At 38.6% G+C, this 27,492-nt stretch overlaps 2 protein-coding genes across 2 annotated transcripts in view; one reads left to right on the plus strand and one right to left on the minus strand.

Annotated features, from left to right (window-relative positions):
• The window catches only part of tgfb3 (transforming growth factor, beta 3), a 29,008-nt gene extending 15,035 nt beyond the window's left edge, over positions 1 to 13,973 (minus strand). The window contains exons 1-2 of the mRNA XM_081394558.1: positions 13,304 to 13,973; positions 1,683 to 1,846 (exon numbers count right to left, since the gene is read on the minus strand). Coding sequence (XP_081250684.1) covers positions 1,683 to 1,846; positions 13,304 to 13,649 — 510 coding nt within the window. The 5' untranslated portion in view covers positions 13,650 to 13,973. The remainder of the gene's footprint in view (positions 1 to 1,682; positions 1,847 to 13,303) is intronic.
• Positions 13,974 to 19,687: 5,714 nt separating this feature from the next.
• ift43 (intraflagellar transport 43 homolog (Chlamydomonas)) overlaps positions 19,688 to 27,492 on the plus strand; it is a 33,166-nt gene continuing 25,361 nt past the window's right edge. Inside the window, exons 1-2 of the mRNA XM_081394223.1 lie at positions 19,688 to 19,782; positions 20,401 to 20,502. Of these exons, the coding sequence (XP_081250349.1) occupies positions 19,738 to 19,782; positions 20,401 to 20,502 (147 nt within the window). The 5' untranslated portion in view covers positions 19,688 to 19,737. The remainder of the gene's footprint in view (positions 19,783 to 20,400; positions 20,503 to 27,492) is intronic.

Here is a 27,492-nt window from a genome sequence, read left to right on the forward strand (position 1 = left end):
GCATGATCATATTCTACATCCCTTAATCACACAATACCTAAACTTAACAACTACCATACTAACTATTAATAAGCAGTAATTAGGAGTTTAATGAGGCAAAAGTCATAGTTAATAATTAGTTAATAGTGAGAATTGGACCCTAAACTCAACTGTGATCGGAAATCTATTCCAATATACCCACTTTATCTTTATCAGTTTATTACTATAGTTTGCATTCATGTCTGTGTTCGTGTACCTGTGTTTCTGCATTATCACTCCAAACATTTGTGGAATTAGCTTTGTTTACAGTTAGTTCTGAAAAATCATTTTAATAGCTCAATTTTAGTACAAAGTTTGTCCTCTCGTCAGTGATGAATGACTGTTGTAAACTCAGTGACGTCGGCACCGTTATATGATTGGATTGCAAGTTGCACGTGATCTACATTATCAAGCCTTGTTAAATATTAAACTGAACTAAGAGAATCTCTCAGAGAGCTGTTGAAGTCTTCAGAGGGGTCGAATACTGTTTCTCTGAGAGCGTCCGGCTGTAAACACAGCTACTCTCGTGTGGAGTCACGGCTTTATCCGCTGGGATCTGCAGAAAACTCCCATTAATCAAAGAATCAAACAACCCAGCCTTTGTGTTTGTGTAGAACATATTTCTGCCTTCATAATACTTTCAGCTACCAATAAGAGTGAAGAACATTTAACATATTCTGCCACGCTTTAATCCTTTCCACATTATGGAAGTCTTAACCCTATAAAGCTAATGTATCATTTTTGAGACAAATAAGGACTCTAATGCTAAACATGATCTGATAAACCTGTCACACTCGATCTCCTCAGTCCTTCTGTCTCTGACTGATAGTTTAGACTCTTTTATCAAGTAAAAGTCTTTCAGGATAATTGTACAGTCGTCCTCCTTCAGCTCGAGCTTCACGAGTCTTTCTGTGTCAAATCTGCCCTGATTTATCAAGGAAACGCAAGAATAACTTTGATATTGTTAGTAATATTTCAGCTGGACTGAAGCAGCTTCGCTTTACTTGATTATCATACATCAGTTATTATCATAATCATGAGTATCAAATATGATCATCAGGCTTTTGAGGAAGGTTTATTTGTTCATCTCTCAATCATCATTATATTGCATTGCATTATAGATTTAAAACTACAGAGATTTGATCATAAACTAAGCATTTAAATATCATCTTACTAAGACATTATTGGCAGATATTGATATTTATATGCATTTTATGAAAGTATCTGCTATTCTGTTATAAAGATTTCATTGGTTTACATCAGAATTTCATCTTACATTTTGTCAATATAGATATCAGGATCTGCTGCAGATTGCGGACTTTTGCTCAGTTTGGAAATAAAACTGAGCTGTTTTTTCTCCATCTTCTCAATATATGATACTATATGAGCCATAAAACTGTTCGATAAAAAAAAAAATATTTTTCTGACAATTTTTTCATATGTCAGGCTTGACAGGGTTAAGGAATAATTCACTTCACAATGGCAATCCTGTCATCATTTACTCGCCCTCAAGCTGTTTTAATATAACCGTCGGTTACCAACATTCTTCAAAATATCTTCATATTCATAGAGGTTTAAAACAGCTTGAGGGCGAGTAAATGATGACAGGACTGTCATTGTGAAGTGAATTGTTCCTTTAATGAGACGGAGTGTCGGATCGGCACCTGATAGAGCTCGATGCGCTGCTCGTTCCTCTTGGCGCTGGAGTTCGGCACTCGAAGCGCACGAAACTCGGCCCGGAACAGGTTGGTCGCGTTCTTCTCCATGATGGACACGTTGAAGCGGAAAACCTTCGACGTTATGCCCTTGGGGCAGTAGGGGAGGTCATCTGCAACACAAGAGGTCAGAGGTCAGGTCACAGAAACACAGCTCTCTCAGTTACTACAGAAGCCCTCGGTTTACACAAATACAAGTTTCACATCATCTCATATCAGCTGCTCTGAAGTATTTCGGCACTTCAACATTTTGAAACAGGATTTTCTATAATCTTCACGTTTAATTCAATGTCTTACTTGCCATTTCTTTGTGATTAATTGTGAAATTTACTAGCAATTTCTTGTTGAAATTGTTTCTACACCAAATCAGTGGATTCATTCACCCCAAAAAATAGCATTTTGTCATTATTTCCTCACCTTTTTTTACATTGTTTACTTTTCATTAGAAAATATCACAGCAAGTGACATTTATTTTAAAGAAAGGTGCAAACACACACTTATAAATTATAATTAATATTAATATTAATTAACATTAGTTAATGCACTACGAAGTAACATGAACAAACAATGAATAGTTGTATTTTTATTGACTAACATTAACAAAGATTCACTAATACAGTAACAAATGGATTGCTCATGGTTAGTTCATGTTAGTTAATGCATTAATAGTGTTAACTAATGAACTTTATTGTAAAGTGTTACCAACGTTTTTTAAGGTCACTGGAATCTTTGCACATGTTACATTTAATGTTGATGTTACATTTAATTGTGAATTAACATACAGGCTTTATGCACAAATGCATGTATTTTAATGAATTGGTCATATAACAATTAATGCAGAGCTTATCTGGCTAATTCAGTTTAATCATTTTTTATGTTTATATAATCAACTTTTATTTAGCATTTTATTTAACACCATTGAAATGCTCCTAAGAATAAACAGAAAATCAACAGTAAAACGTGTCTTTTGCTTGACGTCTGCGCTCGCTGATGACAGACCGCAGTCCATTAGCGATCCACTAAATTGTTGACTGGCTGGATGGCGAGTCAGATGTGGAATATTTATGTAATATGAAGGGATTATGCCAGCTGGGCTGTGCCGCTCTACACTTCTGGACCTCCTGAAAACCACACGCTTATGCAAGCCTCAGTCTTTTACACTCTTTCTCTTTCTGGATTTTGAAAACCAATTCTGTGCACCAAATGGAGTTTGGTGGAGTTTCAGTTGATTGACCATCACATCTTTCAGTAGCTATGTTAACATTCACCCTATTTGTATGTGAATTTTGGGATGCTGCATTTAAAAAAAACACTCACTGGATGGAAATTCCAAGATGCTCATAAATTCAAAAATTGTGCATAAAAACATTTGCGCTCAGTTGAGGCAGATAATTTGTTATCCAATAAGACATGCACATAAACTAAGATGGAAACACATTTACTGAGTAAATCCCTGGATGCACAACAATAAACTCATGTGACTTTGCCTCATCTGAGGCTGTGATTGGATAACTGGAGTAACCAGTGGACCAATGGCGTCGCAGCGTCTCAGATGTTGGTTTGGTGTTTCTGAAACGCCGGAGTCGAAGTGTGTGATCAGAATGATTGGGTTTAATTCCCTCCAGAAGCGTCTCACACACACGAGTGTGTTCCCGAACACCAGCATCCGAACGCTAGAGAACATGACAGCGTTTACTGTGTTTCGTCTGACGCTCTGAGACACACTCGTCTATGATGGAGGGAAAACAGCCCGATTGCAGAAACGTACAGTTTTATTACTGATAAGAGCCACGGTTTCTTCCCCGATTTCAACAACTCACTCACTCATATATGCGACCGACCAAATTTCACAAGAGGCGACTAAAAAATGTCTTTAATTAGCCAACGGCTAGTAAATTGTCTGGTTACAATCACGTGTAAGTGAGTTAGAGGCAAAAAAATAAGTTTAGCACAGAGATAATTGAATTCCCTGTTGAGCTTTATGCACTGTGGCTCTGTCGATTTCTCTCTCACACACACACACACACACACACACACACACACACACACACACACACGCCCGTGAGAAAGAGAGAGTGTGAGAGAGAGTGAGTGAGAGAGAGAGTGTGTGAGAGAGAGAGAGAGAGAGAGAGAGAGAGAGAGAGAGAGAGTTGCGTCGTCATGAAAGTTTATCATTTACATGCGTTTTTGGGCCTTGCCAATTTAAACATTCAAGCGCAAGAAGACGTGAAAGATAACTTGTCTGCGCAAACTGCACATCCGAAGCAGACTGAATTGAGCTTTCTTTCACGTCTTCTTGCGCCTGAATGGACAATTTCACACAAAATTATGGCAAAATGTCCATCTTGGCGAGTATCCTGGTAAACATAGTCGGTTATGTCTGAAGTGACCATAAACAGTCGAGAAAGTAAACGCATGTGTACAGTAACAGTGTATTGGACCCGTGCATGCGCTCTTAAAGGGACAGCAGCCTCATATCACTGATGCTGTTCTTAATGTTAATCAAACAACAGACTCACTGCAAAAAAATGACTCAATGCTCTTGACTAAATAACTTTGTATCTTTAATAAGGATTAAATTTAATGTTTACAATGAAGACTAAGCAGTGTTATTTTACATCTGATTACTTTTGTTCAGTTGCTGTACCTATTCTGTATCTAACTACTGTTAGATCTAACAGTTTATTTAATTAGCATCTTTGTTTTATTGTGTTTATTTGTGCTATTGCTTACAGTTTGATTATTTGTTATTTTATTACAGACTGTTTATTTGACTTTAACAGTGTTTGAAATGTATACTTTATATTGATATTATGTTTATATAGAATTAGTGCTGTCAGTTAAACGCGTTATTAACGGCGTTAACGCAAACCCATTTTAACGGCGTTACATTTATCGCGAGATTAACGTTCTTTTTGGCCTATCAAACTTTGCAGTCTTTTTTCACATGCTGTTGCAACAACTAGTAACGTTAGAGAAACTACAACACCACACCGGATCTAGCTACGGACACAAAACAGCAGGCACGCCACACACACTTGTTTGGGCTCGCGAGCCGGCCAAAGAGTCGTAGGCTAACGTTACGTTTGAGTGGATGGCGAGCGCGAGACGCCGAAATGGATGTCAATAAGATTCTGAATGGAAAATTTACTTTTAAAAAGTTGCCAAATGGTTCCATTGACAAGACCAAAGTGATCTGTGTGTTTTGTCGTTGTGAACTGAGCGATCATCGCAGCGCGTCCAGTCTGAAACACCACTGGATGGCCAAGCACACACACAGCTGAGGCGAATTCTCTGATGCGATTATTTGCTCCGAGTGAGAATGTTAGTGTGAAACTAAACACTACAGTTTTCAATAAAAAAGCAAGCTGATCCACTTTTCCATGTTGATAAGAGCATTAAAATGAGAAAAAAATAATGGTACAAAAAGAAATCAAAGGATATTTAGACATAAAATTTAGATTAATTGTGTGCGAGTTAACTATGACATTAATGCGATTAATTGCGATTAAATATTTTAATCGTTTGACAACACTATATAGAATATATATATATATTTTTTTTTTTGCATTGTTCTTGGATTACATTTAAAAAGTCTGGCGAGTAAAATAATAAAAAATGACTAGCCAATGGCGACTTGAGCTTCAGCGCGTCTGTAAAGGGTTGAAACTTCCATTTTTCTCACAAAGTTTCGATTTTGTTCTCATCTCTCATGGGATGGAAACGAGGCTTTATTTGCAAATGTTTTATGAGATATTCCAATTCTGTGCATAGCTAGTGCTTCCAGTCTCAGACTGTAACAAAAAAGTTAATAAAAAATCCAGTAAGTTGGCAATATATGCTTATAATTAATGCAAATGGCAGATCTGTTGAATCTCCACGTGCCTTATGTCTCCCGCACGCGTCACGTGCCGCTCTCCTCTTGAAGATGGAAAGCCCCGCTCTGAGATTTGAAATTCTAATCAACTCTTTTGGTTTCCTTCTAGATGATCTCATTTTTCCTACTGCAATGTTTTAGGTGGATTTCACATTATGGCTGATTTTCGCCAAGGCTCAAGTGTGTAGCTCATTTGTTCCGTGAATGGAAGTACAGGGATTGTTGCAGTGAATGAAGTCAAACGCAAAGATCAGTTCTGAAGTTTCAGATATGGGTCAACAGAGTGACACCAAAGGTTTTCCAAACTGGACAGAAAGTTTTCATTTTAGTTAACAATAATAGCCCTGTTGCAGTCGGACTATTATTACTTTAGCAGATTATTAGCACGCCAATCCATCTTACTCAGTTGCCCTTTCTGATCTCAGGCCAGGTAAGTGTCATTTTCGAGGTGGTTTGACTCTAAACATGGTCTGAGACGCCGTTCCTCTCCTGCCAGGTGACATGATCCAGAGCTCCTGAGAAAGCCTTGGCTGTAATCAGGGCAGCGCTGATGAACGTCAGAGGAAAGTGGTAAACAGAGGAAATGAAGTCAAGTCTCCTTCATTTATTACAGCGCTTTAACAATATAGATAGTTTCACTGCAGCTTTACAGTGATAATAGGAGATTACAGTGACAGAGATTGTTTAGGCTTTACAGCAGCTCTAGAATAAAGTTATTGTCCAGATAAAGCTAGTTTTGATTGATTCACTTCCACTGCGAAGATCATTAGTTATTAACTTAGGGGCCGCTAACACGACACTGTTCTAACAGAAAACCCTTAACGCGCTCCAGCCGCTCATTCACACAACAACAGTGTTTAGTGGCTCGAGAACACAAACCCTGAAACAGGTTACAAGGTGCAAGCCTTGAAAAAATGTAAGAAAAAAACGTTATCTCTGCGCAAACTTCAGAAACACAAACCTGTGAAAATGCTAAAACGCTGCGTATTACGTGTTTAGTCTATTGGTATGCGCGTTTGAATATATATGTGCGCAGGCGTGTAGTCTTTCTATACAAACTGACCTCAACAAATGACTTGTCTGGCCTTAAAAATTCACAATAAGGAATTTTTTTTTTGTCCATGTGAACTGGGAGGAGAGCGACTTTACTCTGACTCAGAGCCGTACGCCTCTTGAGGTCGTGTTGTTGAATGTAGAAACACTTCAGCTGTGACAATGAATCACGGCCTCTTGTATACCTTATTTCTTACAGTATAGACAATTATTGACTTTAATAGCGCTAAACCTTTGGTGTTTGCCTCATTAACTCTTTCCCCGCCATTGACAGAATTTTCCGAGTTTTCACTGTTATATGGTAGGGGGCGCTATAACATCTTCTGAAAGAGTGCTGAATCTACTGATCAAAACACACGAGAAGAAGCAGAAACAAGTGATATCATATGTAATCATATGCATATGGAAAATAACATGATCATCAACATTAAACAGCATATAAATCAAAACTGCCTAATGTTACTGAATGAAATGTCGACCCAGGACGATCTACAGGACTGAAGCTTTAGGGGTGTTGATGGACTCGATCGACTCCATCTGTGTTTTGATCATCGTTCTGAATCTGATCCAGATGTAGTCTTTGACAAAAACATGATTTTCTCAGCTTTTTGCTCAAAGTGTTGTTTTTTTAATGAAACTTCAAGAATTGATAAAAAATTAAGCTAAGCTAAAATTAGTTTACAAGCACAGGGTCGGTTATTTCTTTTGATATATTGCATGTTCAGATATTCATACAACAAATATTATGGGAGGTGTGAAACTTGTGAAAATGCTGGTGCTGGATGGCAACGTTTTTCAAAAATGCTTAATAATGTGTCAAAATGCACTTTTTCATAAGAGTTTTTTAAAAAGCGGTATTGGTATTTAGTAATTTAATATCAAAAAGAACTGCTGTACCCAATATTGTTGCCTTTTTCAATAAAAACGTATAACTGTGTATGATGTAAATGATAAGCACACCTCAATAGAACAGGAATGGAAAACTTGGAAACGAGTTGCATTTCAGCACTTCTGGCTCCATCGTCCTGAAGTCAACAGGTGTTTGGTTACAAAATGATGAACACACTCAAGAAATGTTCAGGTTTTATTCTACGACATGAAAGACATCAGTAATGCCACCTTGTGATTAAAAAAAGAAAAAGAAAAAGCTTTTACTTGTCTTGAAAAAGAGGTTGATGTGCACATTAAACATCACAGCCGAACAGATAAATGTTATAAAAATGCAAAAACATCATATATATATATATATATATATATATATATATATATATATATATATATATATATATATATAACACAATGAGACGGATTTAAAAGCTTTAGAGTTCCTGGATGCACATTTATCAGAAAATACTTACTCTTTAACTCTTTAAAGAGGCAAAATCAAACATCTTTATACCACGAAACTATCCAAAAAGGATGCGCATACAACCAGCATTTTCTCAAAAATAATAACAAGATAATAATGCAATTAGACTCATCCACAATAGCCCAAAAAGAGCGCAGTGTTGAAGCTTATGATGGTGACCTTGAGGTCATGTGACCGTGGTGTGGTTCGTTTACAGCCTACGTTTAGCTTTGTATTTAGACTTCAAAATTCATAAAGGTTGTGTTCATTTGTGATCATTTCATCATGATGAGCAAAACATGTAAGAATAATACATTTACGGCTTATTTACTGCAATAATCCAAAATCCTACTGGGTTTTTGCAGAGGGAACCAGTGTGATGCGAACTTACGGGTTGGACTGTACAAACTCGTCACTCTATGCCAGTCTGAAGACCAGAAATGTGATGAATTTGAAGATTTTTCTATCATGATCAGAGAGAGGAGCTTTATTAGGTCTGGTTAATAAACTGCTAGTGTTGTAATGAAGTCCGAGGTTTATGAGAGACGTCATTACCATCACAGCTCATTACAATCACATTATACCAAAATCCATGTGAAAGTTGATGATATCTAATCCAGGAAGCATATTTTGAAGAAATGTCAAGAGGTCAACTGTTCAACGGCCTTTAAAGTCCAACTGGACAGAACAAAACTATAAGGGTTCAATCATTTCCAACCACGAAAGACTTCAGACATCACGCAGATAACGGCGGACTGAACTGACTCAAACCAAAGGCTGATCAAAACACACTGCGCTTTCTTTCAGGTCCTGTGAGCCTTTGTTCTGCGTCCAAATGGCGAGTCTGAAGTGAAATGAGGTCATGCAGTAAATATCCCGGGTGCATTCATCAAGAGCGGTGTATAATAGGCCGTGACCCGTGTGTTAAGAGACTGTTCGCCTCCTCCGGTCGGTTATCTCAAGAGTCTGAATGTGGAATCCCTCAAATAAATGACATCCCAATGTTCACACTATCCATCCCAAACAGTGCGTGAGATCAAAATAAGTGTGTAGTATGTTGAAGAGAGTGTGCCAGAAGTCCCGGATGGTCTACTATCCCCGGTGGATTTTCGAAGTGTGGATCCGTGCTCACTATAACAGCTAATATTACCCACAACCCACTGCGCTTTGGAGGAGGAACTACAAACACGAGTAAAAAGTGTTAAAAAACTACAAAAATGGCGGATATGCGCGACCGACGGTGAGAGGTTTAGATAAAGGTTTGAGTGACTAATCAAAGTTTAACCTGATAGAAAAATTGTATTTAATGTTATCCGTGTTATATTTAATCTGCAATAATGTGGAGTTTTATAAAGATCCGTTTGGCCATTAACTTTTAAATGCATAATCATTATGCATGAATATGAGGAGAGTCTCGACTGCAGATCAACATGCTTCTGCATTTCTGTCCGATACAGTAGAACATTAGATTAAATGTGGAGGATTTTAACTGTGGCAAGATGATTGACAGGCCAGTTTACTGTGATAGGATGATTGACAGGTCAGTTTACTGTGATAGAGAGCAACCGTTAAAGACGCAATTGTATGACGTGATCCAGTAGTATGTCCCAAAGCTTGTCTCCTCTTCTGCTACACACTCAAAAGTATGCACTTCTTCTTCACAAAGCAATAGTATAAGTAGGCGAATTGAGACGCAGCAAAAAGATGAGATAATGCACAAAAAGCCTGACTCGAGCGCTCACGTGACCGGCGAATCAGAGATGGAAAAAAGTGCGCGTGTTTGTGTGTTTTGGCCAGCGAATGTGATCTCTATTTTGCTTGGAAATGACATCACCTTCTTACTATTAAACATATCAGAAGTGGCGCTCTCTGCATCTCTGATCCGCGTCCATCGCTCTCTGGCAGACACAGCCGTGATCTCCAACAGCCAGATAGTGTTAACCCCGTCCCAGAGACTCACCATCTGCTGGCTGGGTGTTCCTCCCTCAACAAACAGCTTTTCTGGAAAGTTGTGCAAGTTTAAGGGTTTTGTGAGATGCCAGTCAGTGGGAAAGAGGCTGGAACGCAGGTGCACGTCTTAATCTTACTCTTGGTTAATGGACAAACAGGTCTGGAATGGCAAAAATGCTTTCCAGTGATGTCATTCAGCCATTTCTGGATGCAAATAGACACAGAGGCGATAAGAAAGCACAACCTGCATGAACCCATTCGTCCCGAACGCGCGGTGCATGAAAAACACATTAGATTAGCTGATGTGAATGGAACGTGAATATACATTACTCGACCCACCACATTCTCCCACACTGCGTTTACTGACACTGAAAACTGCTGGATGGAAAGGAAAGAAATCCTCTGCCAATCCAGTTTTCTCCCGCATGAGTGCTAGAATTCGTGTGTTTGTTCTGCGGGACGAGTCTCCGCTGGGACCTTAACAATAACAGGCTGAGCGTTTGCCATAGTGCTGTGGGGTGATCTTCCTTCAACATGAAGCTCGTAAATATACATTTATATGATGCATATCAACACTCGCTCAGAGAAAACTGCTTACAGACAAATGGGATCACGGAGATCCTTTTATAGGTTTTTTGAATATTTTGAACTAGTTTTTATTTGATCTGGTTTCATTTTATATTTCATTGAAGGTTTAGTCATTTTTTAAAAAGTCTATACTTTTTTATCAATTTATATTTTACAGTAGTTTTAGTTTTTTTGTACATCAAGTTAAACTAAATAAAAATGAGAAATGTTTCCTTTGCAACTAGCTGAAATATTTTTGTTTTGTTTTGTTTCAGTTAATGTTTATTTTATTTCAAGTGATTAAAATGCTTTTTTATGGTTTTAGTTTTAGTTAAATATAACATTCCTAGCATTTACTCCATGTCTGTAGCTTTGAACGTGTCTTTATACTCCTAAAAGTTGACTAGACTAATGTGCACACTGTAAAAGATGATGCACTCACTTAATTTTTTCTGCTCTGTTGACATTACTCATTTTTATAGAGTTTTTATGACTTTCTGTTATGTACCTGTTTCTTAAAGCATTGCAAAACAGTTCACTGACAAAACATTTCCTTTTCTGAGAAACAAATATTTGGTGACTCATCTTGCACTTACAGGCACATGCCATCTTTAGTCCAATCAGACGCTCTCTAGAATAAGAACGTCCACCTGCCACCAGCCAACAGCAAATCACAGTTCACTGCTGTGACTTCAACTAATAACAAAAGGGACGAGCTCTTCAATATGTTCTGGTCCAGATTCCAACTACATCAACACTTAAAAGAAAACTGTGCTCGTCAAGTGGGTTTTTTGTTAAATATTTGAGGCACAGCTCAGACTTCAGATCCCCACACTGGCAGGATCCTCTTCAGAACCAGCAGTTCTCAGATGAACATTCCAAACGGAACCCAACAGTTCCAGGAGAACATCGGTTCTTCAATGGCATCACTACCCTTTTAGAACCTTTATTTATTAGAGTTTAACACCAAAAGGGAAGGCCATGAAGCACTTGAAATATACTGAAGGTAATTTAGATGTTTTCCAGAGGGTTCCCCAACGGATCTGTGCATTTCAGTGATGATACAGTCAAACCAAAGATTATTCAGACACCAGATATCATTTTTGATATTTTTTCACTAGTGTGTGCAGGACACTATAGTTCATTTATGTAAGTGAGGAGAGCAAAATAAAGTAAACTGTGACATATTATACCCAGATATTCTTCATACAGCGACTACCAGTGACATTTATAAAGATTTGAGATCAAAAATGATTCAGACACTTTGACCTGATCATGTTTTCTTTAATTGCTAATGCTCTTTTCACACACAGACTTAACAAAATGAAGCATTGCTTGGTGATTGGTTGAGCTAAACTGGTATTATCTAATTGTGTAGTTAAATTTAACAGCTGTCAGATATTCAACATAATTCATGTGTGAGACAGTCTAACAGAAGGACGGACAAAACCAGTCAAATATCAACTGAGTTCATAACTCTGAGTTCTGCTCATATTTATTACCATTTTCCAAACTATAGCGAATAAACTGTGAGATATGTTGAAGGAGTCTGAATACATTTTGGTTTGACTGTATACTGTAGCAAGTTCTACTGGCACAGACAATGAGTAAACCAGGTCTGGTTCTGAGCTCACCACTTTTCCAGAATCACCTCTCGCACTCTTGTCTTATCTTTCAACCACACAATCTAGTGCTAAACTAGGAAGACATTCACCCAACTGACTGTGTCCTCAGATAATCTGGGGCCCGTCTCGACTTGGACAGGACCCAGAGACACATGGAAAATTGGTGGAGATCCTTTTGCACTGACCCTCCGGTGAACGAACAGACCAAGCAAACTGTGTGAAATCGTTTTCAGATGTCAACTGGGTCCATTTATTACCAGGACAGATTTAAACGGCCTGAAAAGTGATTAGTGCATTGGTGTAACGTGAGCCGAGCGGCACTATCATCACCTGTAACACTTTAATAACATTAACCAACAGAATTACATTACAGATCGGTTAAAGTTAGGGGTGTAACAATTTATATCGCAATACAAAAATGCATCAATATGTATCGTGGTTAGTTCACCCAAAATTAAAATTTCTGAGTGATTTTTGTCACTACTAGTATCAGTACTACATTAAACTATAATGTTGAATATAATGTATAATAATGCAATGGGGGAATATTTGTGGGTCCCAATAATGCCTAATGTGTTATGATACCAGTAAAAAGTGGCCAATACATTATTTTAAATATATCTAGTCAGTGACAGGCATAATTGTGTAAAATAATTCAGTATTTTCAGCTTCAGAATCATGAATATTGTTATTCTGGAGTCTCTATTGTCCTGTGCTTTGGGTTTCCAGCACAAAGTCCAAGCCTATTCCACCAATTTAATACCAAATTTAGCATTTTAATTAACAGCACCTTTTTTTTTTTTTACCTTTTATCATATGTCTTGGAGTATCGCAATAATATCGTATCGTGATATGTATCGAATGACATGAGGGTATCTTTACTTTGACAACTTTGAATGCAATTCAAGTATTTCTTGGTGAACTGAGAGAAAAGGTTTATCCTACAAAACCTTTTCTCTCAGTTCACCAAGAAATACTTGAATTGCATTCAAATGGGTGTTCAGAAATTCAATCATTTAGGCCTGTTTCATCAGTCACCTTGCTCTCTAGATAACTGTTATTGGCCATTATTCATGACTTTTTAATCTGTTGTTAGTCAATGAATACCCCTGTCTCCAGTGCCAGACCTTACACCTATACAGTAACTTACTGTTTTCAGGGAAGCCCTGGATCATGTTGAACTTGTGTATTTCTTTAGCGTAGTATTCGGTCTCGGTGTTGTCCTGTCCGCAGCTCTGATGCCGGTCTCGGCCCAACTCCTCCAGCAGTTCCCTAGTGCTGTTATACAGGGCCAGCACTTGATAGGGCACCTGACTAGGGCCCAGGGTCTGTGGCGGGCTGGTCAGCCTCAGTTTGCTGAGGATCTGACCCCGAATGGCCTCCACCCTCTTCTTCTTAATGTGGTCGATGTCCACCGTGGTGCAGGTTGACAGAGAGAAACTCATGGTCACACTGTTTAAAAGCAGGAAAAACAGCAGCCCTCTGCCCAAATGCATGGTTTATTCTGTTCACTTGTCACAGTTCCAGTTCACTTGAATAGCTTTACAAGGATAATGAGAGTGAATCCCAGGTTGCCCTCTCTATGGGCTGGAGTTCAAGTGCTGAGCCTGTTTTCTCCAAGAGATTCCATGCTGCAACCTTATTATTCCATATAAACACCGTACAATAATCCCATAACATCCTTAAACATCCATCATTGGCACTTTACAAGAAAGCAGATTTTCAGCATAGCCTTGTCCAATCGCATTTCTCCCTAAAACCAGCGCTGTGGAAGACTTTCCCTGTGAGATGCACGCGCTCAACGCTCGCGCTCGACTGACAGGATTATTTCGCTCTCGTGCGCTTTTATAGTCATAGTCTCTGTGACGTGTGTCGGTGGGCGGAGTCACACTCTCTCACCCCGACTGCTCTCTTTCCCATTCATGCAATCATTTTATATAATAGCTAACGCATAGAAAATGTAATTGCACATTACGTAACCTAAAGCAATGGGAACGAATAGAATATTTTAGAAATGACTGTGTAATCCTAATTATCCAAACGCCAAATGTCCTTCTCTGGCGCTTACTCTAAAATAATAGGTTTTTATAAAGTCTGTGCGCCTCCTGCTGGATGTTTAATCTGAAACTGCTAACATACATTTCATAGAAGCTGCTGCTTTATTTTAGAAACTCATCTTGATATTTGATGTACACCACCAGTCTCTTCTGCTCAACAAGGCTGCATTTATTTGATAAAAAAAAAAAAAAACATCATCATCAACAACAACAACAACAACAACAACAACAGTAATGTTTTGAAATATTATTACAGTTTAAAACAGTAGTTTTCTATGTGAATATAAAGTAAAGTGTAAATGTATTCCTGCTGAATTCTCAGCATCATTACTCCAGTCTTCAGTGTCACATGATCCTTCAGAAATCATTCTAATATGAGGATTTGATGCTCAAGAAACATTTCTCATTATTATCCATGTTAAAAACAGTTATTTACATTTTTATTTCAGGATTCTTTGATGAATAGGATCCTCAGTTTCAAAAAGAAAGAAAGGATTAATTAAATTGACCAAAAGTTACAGTAAAGACATTTATAATGTTACAAAATATTATATTTCAGATAAATACTGTTCTTTTGAACTTTCTATTCATTAAAGAAACTGTTTTCAACATTGATAATAATAATGAGAAATGTTTCTTGAGCATCAAATCATCAGATCAGAATGGTTTCTGAAGGATCATGTGACACTGAAGACTGGAGTAATGATGCTGAAAATTACATTTGAACACATTACATTTTAAAACATATTAAAATAGAAAACAGTCATTTTAAATTGTCATAATATTTAACAATATTGCTGTTTTTTTATCAAATAAATGTAGCCTTGGTGAGCAAAAGAGACTTCGGTTACACTTTATTTTAAGGTGTCATTGTTACAGTGTAATTATATATTTAATTACTGAGTAATAATAATTAACGACATGTACTTACTATAGGGTTAGGGTAGGATTAGGTTTTGGTTTAGGGTTAATTGCATGTAATTATGCACATCTTACTCTTATTACTATGGTAAGTTATGTAACTGTAACAAGGACACTGTAAAATAAAGTGTTACCGAAACTTCTTTAAAAAAAATTAAAGATCTAACCGATCCAAAACTTTTGACTTGTAGTTTACTTGCATTATATGCTTACAGGTTAAGATGTGAATTACAGTCAGTGTGTTCATAATAATCATGCTGAAATTATGTCTGTACATTCAATGGCATGTTAAGGATGTATTTGACGTAATTTATTAGGCTATTATATTCCTGTATGTTTTCATATAACTTTTTATTGAAGCAGATCTTTATTTTGAGCATCATTACCATAATTGTTTCACATGTAGCTGAACAAAGAAACAGTATTTACCCTTTTAAGAGCTGGTGAACCTCATTCAGATTTGACTGTCCATGAGTCATGACATACTTTAGTTTGCATGAAATAACCGATGTCAAGTTGTAGTGGGAACTTGCATATCAACATTTCTATATATGGCAAAATCCAAGTGGCTTAAATCAACATACACAGGCAATGTCCTAAACAATATAAGACCCCAGATTGCTGGCACTGAACCAACATTTCTCTTAAAAAACAAAAATAAACAATAGATGATCAGTGGATGTCATCACTGTCCCACGGACATGTAGAGGACAGCAAGGAAACACTCACTACGCCACAATATCCCAATGACAAAGAACTAAACTACTGAACTTTCTGATACTTGTTTGTCGTTTTTGTTGTAACTTTGTTTTTGCTCGTCAATCTTTTAATTTCTATTTATATGTGTGTGTTTATTTGGCTATTGGCTACATGTGATGATGATGAAGTGACTTGGTGATGACGTGATGGTGAAGACGTGATGGTGAAGACGTGATGGTGATGTGATGGTGAAGACATGTGATGTTGAAGTGATGGTGATGACGTGATGGTGAAGACATGTGATGGTAATGACACGTGATGGTGAAGACATGGGGTGGTGAAGACATGTGGTTGTGATGAAGTGATGGTGAAGACATGTGGTGAAGACGTGATGGTGATGAAGTGATAGTGAAGAAGAATGTTGATGAAGTGATGGTGAAGATGTGATGGTGAAGACATGTGATGGTGATGACATGTGATGGTGATGAAGGGATGGTGAAGACGTGATGGTGAAGACATGTGGTGGGGAAGACATGTGGTGGTGATGGCATGTGATGGTGATGAAGTGATGGTGAAGATATGTGATGGTGAAGTGATGGTGAAGACAAGTGATGTTGAAGTGATGGTGAAAACGTGATGGTGAGGTGATGGTGAAGACATGTGATGGTGAAGTGATGGTGAAGACACATGATGTTGGAGTGATGGTGAAGACATGATAGTGAAGTGATGGTGAAGATGTGTGATGGTGATGTGATGGTGAAGACGTGATGGTGAAGTGATGGAGAAGACACGTGATGTTGAAGTGATGGTGAAGATGTGATGGTGAAGTGATGGTAAAGACATGTGATGGTGATAAAGGGATGGTGAAGACATGTGATGGTGAAGACAAGTGATGGCGATATGATGGTGATGACATGTGATGGTGATGACATGTGATGGTGATGAAGTGATGGTGAAGTGATGGTGAAGACATGTGATGGTGATGACATATGATGGTGAAGACATGTGATGGTGATGACATGTGATGGTGAAGACATGTGGTGGTGATGTGATAGTGAAGACATGTGATGATGAAGACAAGTGATGGTGATATGATGGTGATGACGTGATGGTGATGACATGTGATAGTGATGAAGTGATGGTGAAGACATGATGGTGAAGTGATGGTGAAGACATGTGATGGTGATGACATGTGATGGTGATGAAGGGATGGTGAAGACATGTGATGGTGAAGACAAGTGATGGTGAAGACGTGATGGTGATATGATGGTGAAGACGTGATGGTGATGACATGTGATGGTGATGAAGTGATGGTGAAGACGTGATGGTGAAGTGATTGTGAAGACGTCATGGTGATGACATGTGATGGTGATGAAGGGATGGTGAAGACATGTGATGGTGAAAACGTGATGGTGAAGTGATGGTGAAGACATGTGATGGTGAAGTGATGGTGAAGACACGTGATGTTGGAGTGATGGTGAAGACGTGACGTGATGTGAAGTGATGGTGAAGACGTGTGATGGTGATGTGATGTTGAAGACGTGATGGTGAAGTGATGGTGAAGACACGTGATGTTGAAGTGATGGTGAAGTGATGGTGAAGACATGTGATGGTGATGACATGTGATGGTGATGAAGGGATGGTGAAGACATGTGATGGTGAAGACAAGTGATGGTGATATGATGGTGATGACATGTGATGGTGATGACATGTGGTGGTGAAGACATGTGGTGGTGATGGTGATGCATGTGATGGTGAAGACACGTGATGTTGAAGTGATGGTGAAGACAAGTGATGGTGATGTGATAGTGAAGACATGTGATGGTGAAGACATGTGGTGGTGATGGCATGTGATGGTGATGAAGTGATGGTGAAGACACGTGATGTTGAAGTGATGGTGAAGACATGTCATGGTGATGACATGATGGTGATAAAGGGATGGTGAAGACATGTGATGGTGAAGACATGTGATGGTGAAGACAAGTGATGGTGATAAAGGGATGGCGAAGACATGTGTTGGTGAAGACAAGTGATGGTGATGTGATAGTGAAGACATGTGATGGTGAAGACATGTGGTGGTGATGGCATGTAATGGTGATGAACTGATGGTGAAGATATGTGATGGTGAAGAAAAGTGATGTTGAAGTGATGGTGAAGACGTGATGGTGAAGTGATGGTGAAGACATGTGATGATGATGTGATGGTGAAGACGTGATGTTGAAGTGATGGTGAAGACGTGATGGTGAAGTGATGGTGAAGACATGTGATGGTGATGTGATGGTGAAGACGCGATGGTGAAGTGATGGTGAAGACATGTGATGTTGAAGTGATGGTGAAGACGTAATGGTGAGGACATGTAATGTTGAATCATGTGTTGGTTACGTTATGTCCAGATGTGCTGCCCTGTCAGTTTCATTTGCATATATATAAATGATAAATAAATATATACAGTATATAAATATATGCCAGCAGCCATATCACCCTGTAGCCCAAGACTGGTTGCCCACTGAAGCTAAGCAGGGCTGAGCCTGGTTAGTACCTGGATGGGAGACCTCCTGAGAAAAAACAGGTTGCTGCTGGAAGAGGTGTTAGTGAGGCCAGCAGGGGGCGCTCACCCTGTGGTCTGTGTGGGTCCTAACGCCCCAGTGTAGTGACGGGGACACTATACTGTCAAAGAGCACTGTCCTTCGGATGAGACGTAAAACCGAGGTCCTGACTCTCTGTGGTCATTAAAAATCCCATGGCATTTCTCGTAAAGAGTAGGGGTGTTACCCCGGTGTCCTGGCCACATTCCACACATTGGCCCTTACCAATCATGGCCTCCTAATAATCCCCTTACATTGAATTGGCTCTATCACTCTCTCTCCTCTCTCCACCTATAGCTGGTGTGTGGTGAGCGCACTGGCGCCGTTGTTCTGTGGCTGCCGTCGCATCATCCAAGTGGATGCTCACACTGGTGGTGTTGAGGAGAGATCCCCTGATATGATTGTAAAGCGCTTTGGGTGTACAGTACATATGAAAGCGCTATATAAATGACTCATTCTATTCTATTCTATTCTATATGTATTGTTTGTTTGTTTGTATAAAAAATTCTTAAATGTTTGCAGGTAATAACATTACTGGGGAAAGTGATTGATCACTATAAAAAAAAGTTACAAATCACCTAGCAAAAAGAAAAAAGTAATATTCTTATGAAGCTAAAGACTTCATAAAGTTCAGTTAAAGTTAAGACTTTCCCCTATTTTTTTAATACTCTTATACATGTATTACAGAAGTCCAAATAGACAAATTCTGACACGTACGTTTTCTGTCACCTAAAACCCTTCATCACATAAACCATGATACTGTGATACCATGGTACACAGATTGTATTCAATTTCAAGGCACTTTAATAGATAATGATCGACACTAAATTATTACAGTTTTTTCATGTATGATAATATTTTAAAGAATACTATATGGCACACACCTAAAAACATGGTAAAAAATGCATAGCACCGTTTTACTGTTTATCAGTCTGATTTTATTTCATTTTATTTTGTTTTGTATACTTTTTGACAATCACATTAATCACTGGACGACAGTAATACGTAAGAAACAAACAAACAAACAAACAAACAAACAAACAAACAAACAAACAAACAAACAAACAAACAAACAAACAAACAAAGATAGATACAAAGAAAGAAAGACAGACAGAAATAAATAGCTTTTTATACATGTTTTATTATTTTGAAAGTCAACTGGTACTTAGGCAATATTTTGCATGAAAATCACCTATTCGGGTATGACTGGTGGAATTTGCCTTGGATATAATTATTTTGCCATATTATATTTCATAACGTGCCAGGATGGCCAGGATTCAGCGGTGACGTGACGTCACTTCCGGTACGCGGCTCCGTTAGAAATGGACGACAGTCTTCAGCTGGCAGACGGTGGATTAACTAAAAATGTGAGTTGAATTCATATTAAACTGTTTTTACAGATTGATTCGCGACCAGATAGACAGTTGTGCAGACACGGAGTAACGTTAGCTTGCAGAAAGGCTCACATTAGTCTTTCTTTCACGCCGCGTTTCAAACTGCAGGACATTAACGTTAGTGTTTTGTGGGCTAAACAGCCGATACCCTGTCAAATGAACTAGTACCGCAGATCAGTCAACTTTAATAAACAGGACTAACATGATGTAGAGTTGTTTGTGTGTTTAAGGGAACGCGTACTTTGCGTTTGTTTCTCGTTCATCGCGTGTAAACAGAGTTGGCGGCGCGTCATGTTGCCATAGCAACAGTAATGGCGTCTGTGGACCACATGACTCTCTCACGCTGAACATGCATTAATAAACATCTAAATAAGTCTAATAAAAAATACCAAATCATACATTTTTATTATTTAATTGATCAAGCATTAAATAAAGTACATCTCAGTGTTCTAAAACGGACCTAATTTTCTTCTAGCAGATTGTAATTTCTAATGTCTGTTAATGTTGGGATGGATTATTCCAGAAGATGTTGATTGACAGGTGTGCTGCCCAGAGGTTATGATTGACAGGTGTTCTGCTTATGTTGAATAGGTGGCTCGGTCAGGCCGAAGAGCTCGTCAGGCTGCTGAGATGATGAACACTGAAGACTCTCGTCAGAGGAAATCATCTTCATCGCTCAGTTCTGTTACAGAGGTCAGTCTGCATCAAAACAAACACATTTCACTGAATTTATGAATATTAACCAGAGAGAAAAACTTTTCGTTTGAGGAAGTCCTTATTTAAGACATGACTTAGGAAAAAGGTCTAGTAACCGTATCTTCTCATAGTAAGTTAAGAAGTAAGACGTGATACGGTTTTGATTACACAGTACAAATTCTCTCCCATTAAATCTTATTTTTTAATGGACCAGATCAGTAAGTTATACATGTTTGTTGTATATGGGAAAAAAAGGCTCCAGATTAAATCTGACAGGACACATGCAATTGGGTCATTCCCGGGATTCTGTGCCTTTGTGTCCTCAGCAAAGATCATGGTCTTACTGCAGTAACATGTTGAACAATATACACTTTTTAACCTTTCTTAGTCATAAATAACACCATTGAACTCTAAGCATATTGATGCTCATTAAAGCATTAAATTCATTTTAAAGCATTTTGAACCACCACATATCACCATTTTTTCCTCTGTCACGAGGCCTGCGTATCCCACTTTCATGATAAATACAACACTCAGGCCTACTGTACAGTACATGATTTTTTCCCTTTTTGTTTTTACATTGTTGGGTATATCAGTAAAGATTCTCTCTACTGCATATATTCTTTTTTTAATTATTACATTATAATCAATTATAATCAAGCTTTTTAGCTTGTCCCTCGATTTATTGTCCACCCTGTTACTTTCGACTACTTTCCCTTTAAAATGAAAGTAGGAAAAATTAAATGACATCTTGAGTTGTCGAAGTAATCAAATGTTAAATAACACTGGATAGTCTCCATTGTAAAAAATAAATACAGATTAATGCTTAGAAGTAAAGTTACAAAATGTATTCAATCAAGAGCAGAGAGTGATTTTCTCTTTGTCTTTTGTTCTTTGACGAACATGACGGACCGCAGCAGGAATATTAGTGCTGGACTTTAAGAGCTTATGCATGGATCCAATGTACTGTTACACAACATGCGGTTTCTTTTTCAACTATTTAGATTCCAAAACTGACTGTATTGACAAAATGGGCATTTTGACATAATTTTTAATGTATTTGACCGTTTAAAGTTTCACCACTAGGGGTCGCTAACCTCTTACAATAACAAAGGTGTAGGTTGATGATGCATAAGCGGAATTATGGAACTTGTCGTTATGCTGATGGATCTCATATTGTTTATGGATGAGTGAATACACTGATGTTTTTAACATGACTGTGATGAAGCAGGGCGCGAGTGTTAATGAGAGACAGATCTCAGCGCCACATGCGAGTCTCGTGGATAGGAACAAGGACATTTCATTCTACTGAACTAACTTATCCGCTAGTGCTGAATAATACTCACACAGGGCAGTTTATCAGACAAATGAAACCTGTGAGGGAATGCAGCACTGTTTCACTTGCTCTACACTATCACACTAAACTGCATTTGAGTGTGTTAAAGTTATAATGTTATTCTGTGTGTTAGTTTGTCTGTATGAGACTAGCAGTGAGCTAGATCAACATTAGCATAACAAACTGATCATATTCTAACATCATCATGTTGAGATGACATTGATTAGTTTTATTTACATTTGCTCACCTGTCTAATAAAGCACACGCAAGACGTCTCTGTCAAGTGGAAGTTAGCCGCGGACGCTAGCTCTCGGCATCTCGAAAACGCCACGCCGATGTTGATCCTCGTTTTAGTTCTCCTTTTGACCCAAAGTCTGCTTGCCATGGTCCATAATGTTTGAACGAAACAACAACAGCGTGAGCGCGCCGCTAGACGTAACGCAGTCGTCCACGTCTGTTGCCATGGTTACTACGGCAGTACGAGCGGAAACCAGGGATAACGCGGATATTACGTCATTGACAGGCGACAAGTGAACAGGGACGAGCCATTATTTAAAATGGGAATTTCTCTGAAATTAAAAATCTTTGGGAACTTTTGGGATATTGTAAGTACACAACTGCAGGAAATGCATCACACTGTGCAAGTGATTTTTGTATATTTTATTACAAAAGTCTTACATATTGTAGCTTTAAGCGCAATAAGCCTCGAAAAATAAGTAATTTTTGTACTCATAAGCTGTTTGAGAGTGCCATATATAGATCAGTGGTTCACATGCTTGAGGTGTGAGAGCAAAACCTGCGGGAATTATTAAAATTATGCGCAATTCAATCGGAGCGAGTGAGAGGAAGCGGGCGTGTGTTAATTCGCCATAGCAGAGAGAGAGAGCGAGGATCGGTGTATCCATACTGCAGAAAAGCACTAACTATCGCAATTTTTTTTTTACTATTTAAACAAATATTTTCTTTTATTCCAGAGTCGATATTAATTCAAATGAAATTGCTTTATTTTTGTCCTTGCTTGTAGATGAGGTTGACAGAAGTTAGCCACTTTCGTTCCAACAGAGGATGAAATGTGTCGTTATCTATGAGTGTTGAGAGACGTAATGTCCCAAGTGGACGCGTGGAAGAGACGTGAGACTGAACACACTGGAAGCCCTCGCACTGCTCATACGCTGAGAGAGAGATAAGACAATAGAGCTGCACGGTTCACCTTTAAAACACTGCGATCTCCATTCAAACACACTCGCGATCTTTCATTTTGTCTGTCTATTAAACTTTGACAAAACCATATCGCAACATTCAGATCTGTGTTGGCGCTGACCCGGAGAGAGTCGTCATGAAACAGCTTCACAAACACTCTTATCAACCTCATAGTATCATCAATTCTGTGATACAATAGTTAAAATTATCATAGAAGTACTGGGATAAAAGTTTAAAGTTAAAATATGAACACTGATGTCTACGATAGCGATCGAAATAGAGTAAATCAGCTTTTGATAGAAACTTAGCGCTTAAAGGTCCCGTATTATGCCCCTTTTCATAAGATGTAAAATAAGTCTCTGATGTCCCCAGAGTGTGTATGTGAAGTTTCAGCTCAAAATACCCAACAGATAATTTTTTACAGCATGTTTAAATTGTCATTTTTTGGGGCTCAGAAAAACGCGCTGTTTTAGTGTGTGCCCTTTAAATGCAAATAAGCTGCTGCTGGGCGACACAGGGGGCGGAGCTTCATGAGCTCGCGCTCAGTCTCTCAGGACAATTTCATCTCTCGGAATGATGATAATATCAGAAACTCTCAGTAACGTGTTCAGTTCGAGTCGGACAATAATGCCTACAGAGTCAGAGTGCTGTATAGAGATGGAACAGGTATAGTTTAGTAGTTTAATTACGGTTATTATAACGTATTTGTCATCTGCTTGTATGTATCCATTATTAATCGCCTACAAGTCTGCTGTCTGAATGATGATCAAACATATACTGATGAGTTTAATAAAGTTTATTGTACATCACATAAAAGATGAAGCGTCAGTTTTACTTCAGAAAATCACTGTAAGAGCTGAGTAAACAGTAAGTTATAAGAAGTGCGCAAGTAGCCAGTAGATTTGAGGGAGCATTCCTGTGGGCGGAGGTTAGTCAAAGAACTGTTCTAGTGACGTCATTAAAGAAGGAAGTAGAGATGTAGTCCAAACGGGCCGTTCACTGTAGGCGACTTCTGTTAAATAAAATATCTCGCTTGGCATTGAACTTTGAGCTTTATAATTTTACAGATATTATTTATACTCTAACAACAACATGACACACTAACTAAAGTTTGAAACATGGGATCACGAAGAACGGGACCTTTAAAATAACGCATTTATCAATTACATTGTTTCGCCACTAGGTGACTGTTAAATTTTTTTTTTGTTATTGAATCATTTATTCAAGAGAATGTAGAACTGTATGATGCTTCTGAAGTAAAACCAAAGTCCTTTTAGGCAAGTCGTGCCACTCGGCCGCCATCTTGGCAACGCCTCCGGGCAGCTATTTCGGACTAACAAGACCAGGCTCCTGTCTAAATGAATGGAAATGAATGGGCAGAGAGTCAGAACTGCACTTTCACTGGTCACTGGGACATAAAAAGTGCATGTATAGAAACAGCAGTAAAATATGATAAATATCGCTGAAAAAGTTTGATGACTTTGCCCCAAAATAAGGTTTAAAACGCCTTTTTCCCCACAGGTTATACTTTACTACGCATGCGCAAGGGTTCACGACACCAACTTCATTTACGTCTCTATCCAGAATGTCGGTGTTGTGCATATTCAATGTCAATATTGTTCTCCTTTATTTAAATATAAGCAGGTTTGCACTTTATCAGTAATAACAATGTATTGTATAGATCAGTTGTTTTAACTATTCATTAAAATAAATCGGTTCAAATGAATCATTAGTTCGCGAATTGGACGTGTCATACGGTTGTGTGATTATCCCAGCAGTTAGGACATGGACATTCCACAATGTTAGTGTCAACACAGAAAACATTACATCACTGGATAGGTTTTTTCGTTTATTTAGAGTAATTTTATGTCAGCTGAATGTGCGGAACGCATTTCAGAGAAGATAAGGCAACGTATTTTAGCACAATTCACACCCAGCGGTAATTCAGGGGGAAAAAATCTCCGAATGCTCCAACATGAAACTTTGGTCTTCCGACCTTTTACCATCATGTCGTTTTATTTTGATTAATATGCGTGCGGGAGAGAGAGCAAGACAGCGCTTAATTTGGAGACGGTGAAGTCTTGTTTACACTTTCGCCTGGCTTCGGAAAGAGAGAGAGAGAGTGCGCGCGCGTGACCGGGGCTCTCCCTCTCTGCTTGTCCTTTCCATATGGCTCTTTCAGTTAAATATGCGCCCTGTCACTGATCTTGCACACACAACAACTCGCTGTCCCCAAATCGTCTCCGCTGTCGCAAAACCTCAACTGTGCGCATGCGTCAGTGGAACCAGACGATAGGTTTAAATGTTTTGCGGCTTGACTGTTAAAAGCAGATGATTGGCTTTCCAGCGGGAGGGGCGGGACATGTGCATACAACCGCCATCTTTGCCGTTACGGGTTTTCCTTATAGAGCTGGTAAGTCCTGCCCCTTCCGCTAACCCCGCTGGACCTCTAGGTTGAAAAATCGTCAATGCAAGTGAATGGGAGAAAATAATTATTTTCTGGTCCCGTTTGAATTGTGCCATGAATGTGAACATATGTTGTCTGTGATTTTTTTATATAATCTTTCGTGTGAAGAATGCTACAATTTAGCGTGTAGAAGTTTGATACGGTTAGACTTTGTGTGTGAGCACTTTGTGGACTACAACTCTTCGCTGCTTTCTACGCGTTTGAAACGTCAACACCACTAGCACACGGACACTATCTCACGGATCCCGCTAAACATGGCTGTGTCTTTGGTGCACTTCACCGCCTTCTTTCAGGGAGAGAACAAAATCGTTGAGGTTGGTGAAAACCACGGGTAAGTCAACTTTATGGGGTGACGTCACATAGGCGACATGTAGTCTTTCTCGTTATGTCTTTTCCACAACTGCTAGCCGAAGAATCATACCATATACTGTCAAACTCGTAACATGAAAGATTATATAAAAAAATCACAGACAACATATGTTCACATTCATGGCACAATTCAAACGGGACCAGAAAATAATAATTTTCTCCCATTCACTTGCATTGACAATTTTTCAACCTAGAGGTCCAGCGGGGTTAGCGGAAGGGGCGGGACTTAACAGCTCTATATAGTTCTATTGAGGATTGAGGAAGTGGCATGTCTCTTATATAAATTGTCTCTGGTAAAACTCAGAAAGATGTGATTAATTGTTTTTGAAATTAATTGTAAAGAAAGAAATGGCAATTCTTAAAAATCGCAATACATATCGTATCAGCACCCAAGTATCGTGATAGTATCGAATCGGGATATCTCCCGATTCGATACTATCACGATACTTGGGTGCCGATACGATATGTATTGTGATTTTTAAGAATTGCGAGCCCTAATCGATGCACATGGAAATATCGTAGGCCAATGAAAGCATCATGCAGTGCAAAGCCTGTTCTAAATGCGAGTATAACAAAAATATTAACAGTATTAATGTCCTGAGCGCTGGGTCTATTTTCAGGAGTTTCCCTCAGTGAACTCTCTCTCTTACACATGAACTGAAGATTGTTTGAGGCACATTTCTCTGCTGTTACCGCAGGGCATCGGCATCTGAGGCATGCCATCTTTGGTCGCTCTTGGTTTGTCCCCGAGAGTGCTGAGAGCCGTACACGAGTTCTGCTCGGAATTCCAGCTATGTTTTTTTTTTTTCCTGTAAACTTTCCAAATTAGGCTGCGTTCTCCGATGTAAAACCAGGATTCTTGAGTCCCCTGTGACCTCACATATACATGAAATACATTTTTCTGCCATGATGTGTGACAGGCCGGTTTTCCTCACGTCTTAATAGTCAGTGTTTAATTTTGTTTCTTTGCAAATGTATGTTTTGCTTGTGTGAAGCAGACACATCTGAGCATCCAGCGTTGAGATCTGTGAATGTTGATCCTCATGCTAAACACTGGGGCTGATTTTATTGTATATTCACTCTTGACTCACTTATCAGTGAATTATTTTGTCATTGTTCTTAGAAACAGAACGCTTTCTTAAAGATGATGTATGTAGAATTCAGAAACCCGTGTTATTAGCGACACTGGCGGCCTTTAAGTGAATTAAATAAAGATTAATACTTACAAAAGTTATTCAGCGAAGAGCAGAGAGTGATTTCTTTGTCTTTTATGATTTGATTAGGCATAAAAATAAAAAAAAGTTTGGTTCCGGTTGGTTGTCAGTTGAGGTCATAGGTCGGTAGGGTATTTTTTTTCTTTTTTTCTTTTTTTTCTTCTTTCAGTGGCAGCTAGGGATAGGTAGGAAATTATTATTATTTTTTTATTTTACTTTACAGTAGCGATGCCGATGGATACTATATTATTTTTTCATAACATCGCCTTTTTAGTTTAGCCCATTTCCATTACGTGGACGACATAAAGTACATCCATCTGATGAGTTTTATCAGAGCCCGTCTACGGAGAGCCTGCCCACTCCCTATTAAGTCCTATTGTACCGAATTTTGGTTGTAGTTC

This window comes from Scardinius erythrophthalmus, assembly GCF_964197995.2.
Source record: "Scardinius erythrophthalmus genome assembly, chromosome: 19".
Lineage (NCBI taxonomy): Eukaryota > Metazoa > Chordata > Actinopteri > Cypriniformes > Leuciscidae > Scardinius > Scardinius erythrophthalmus.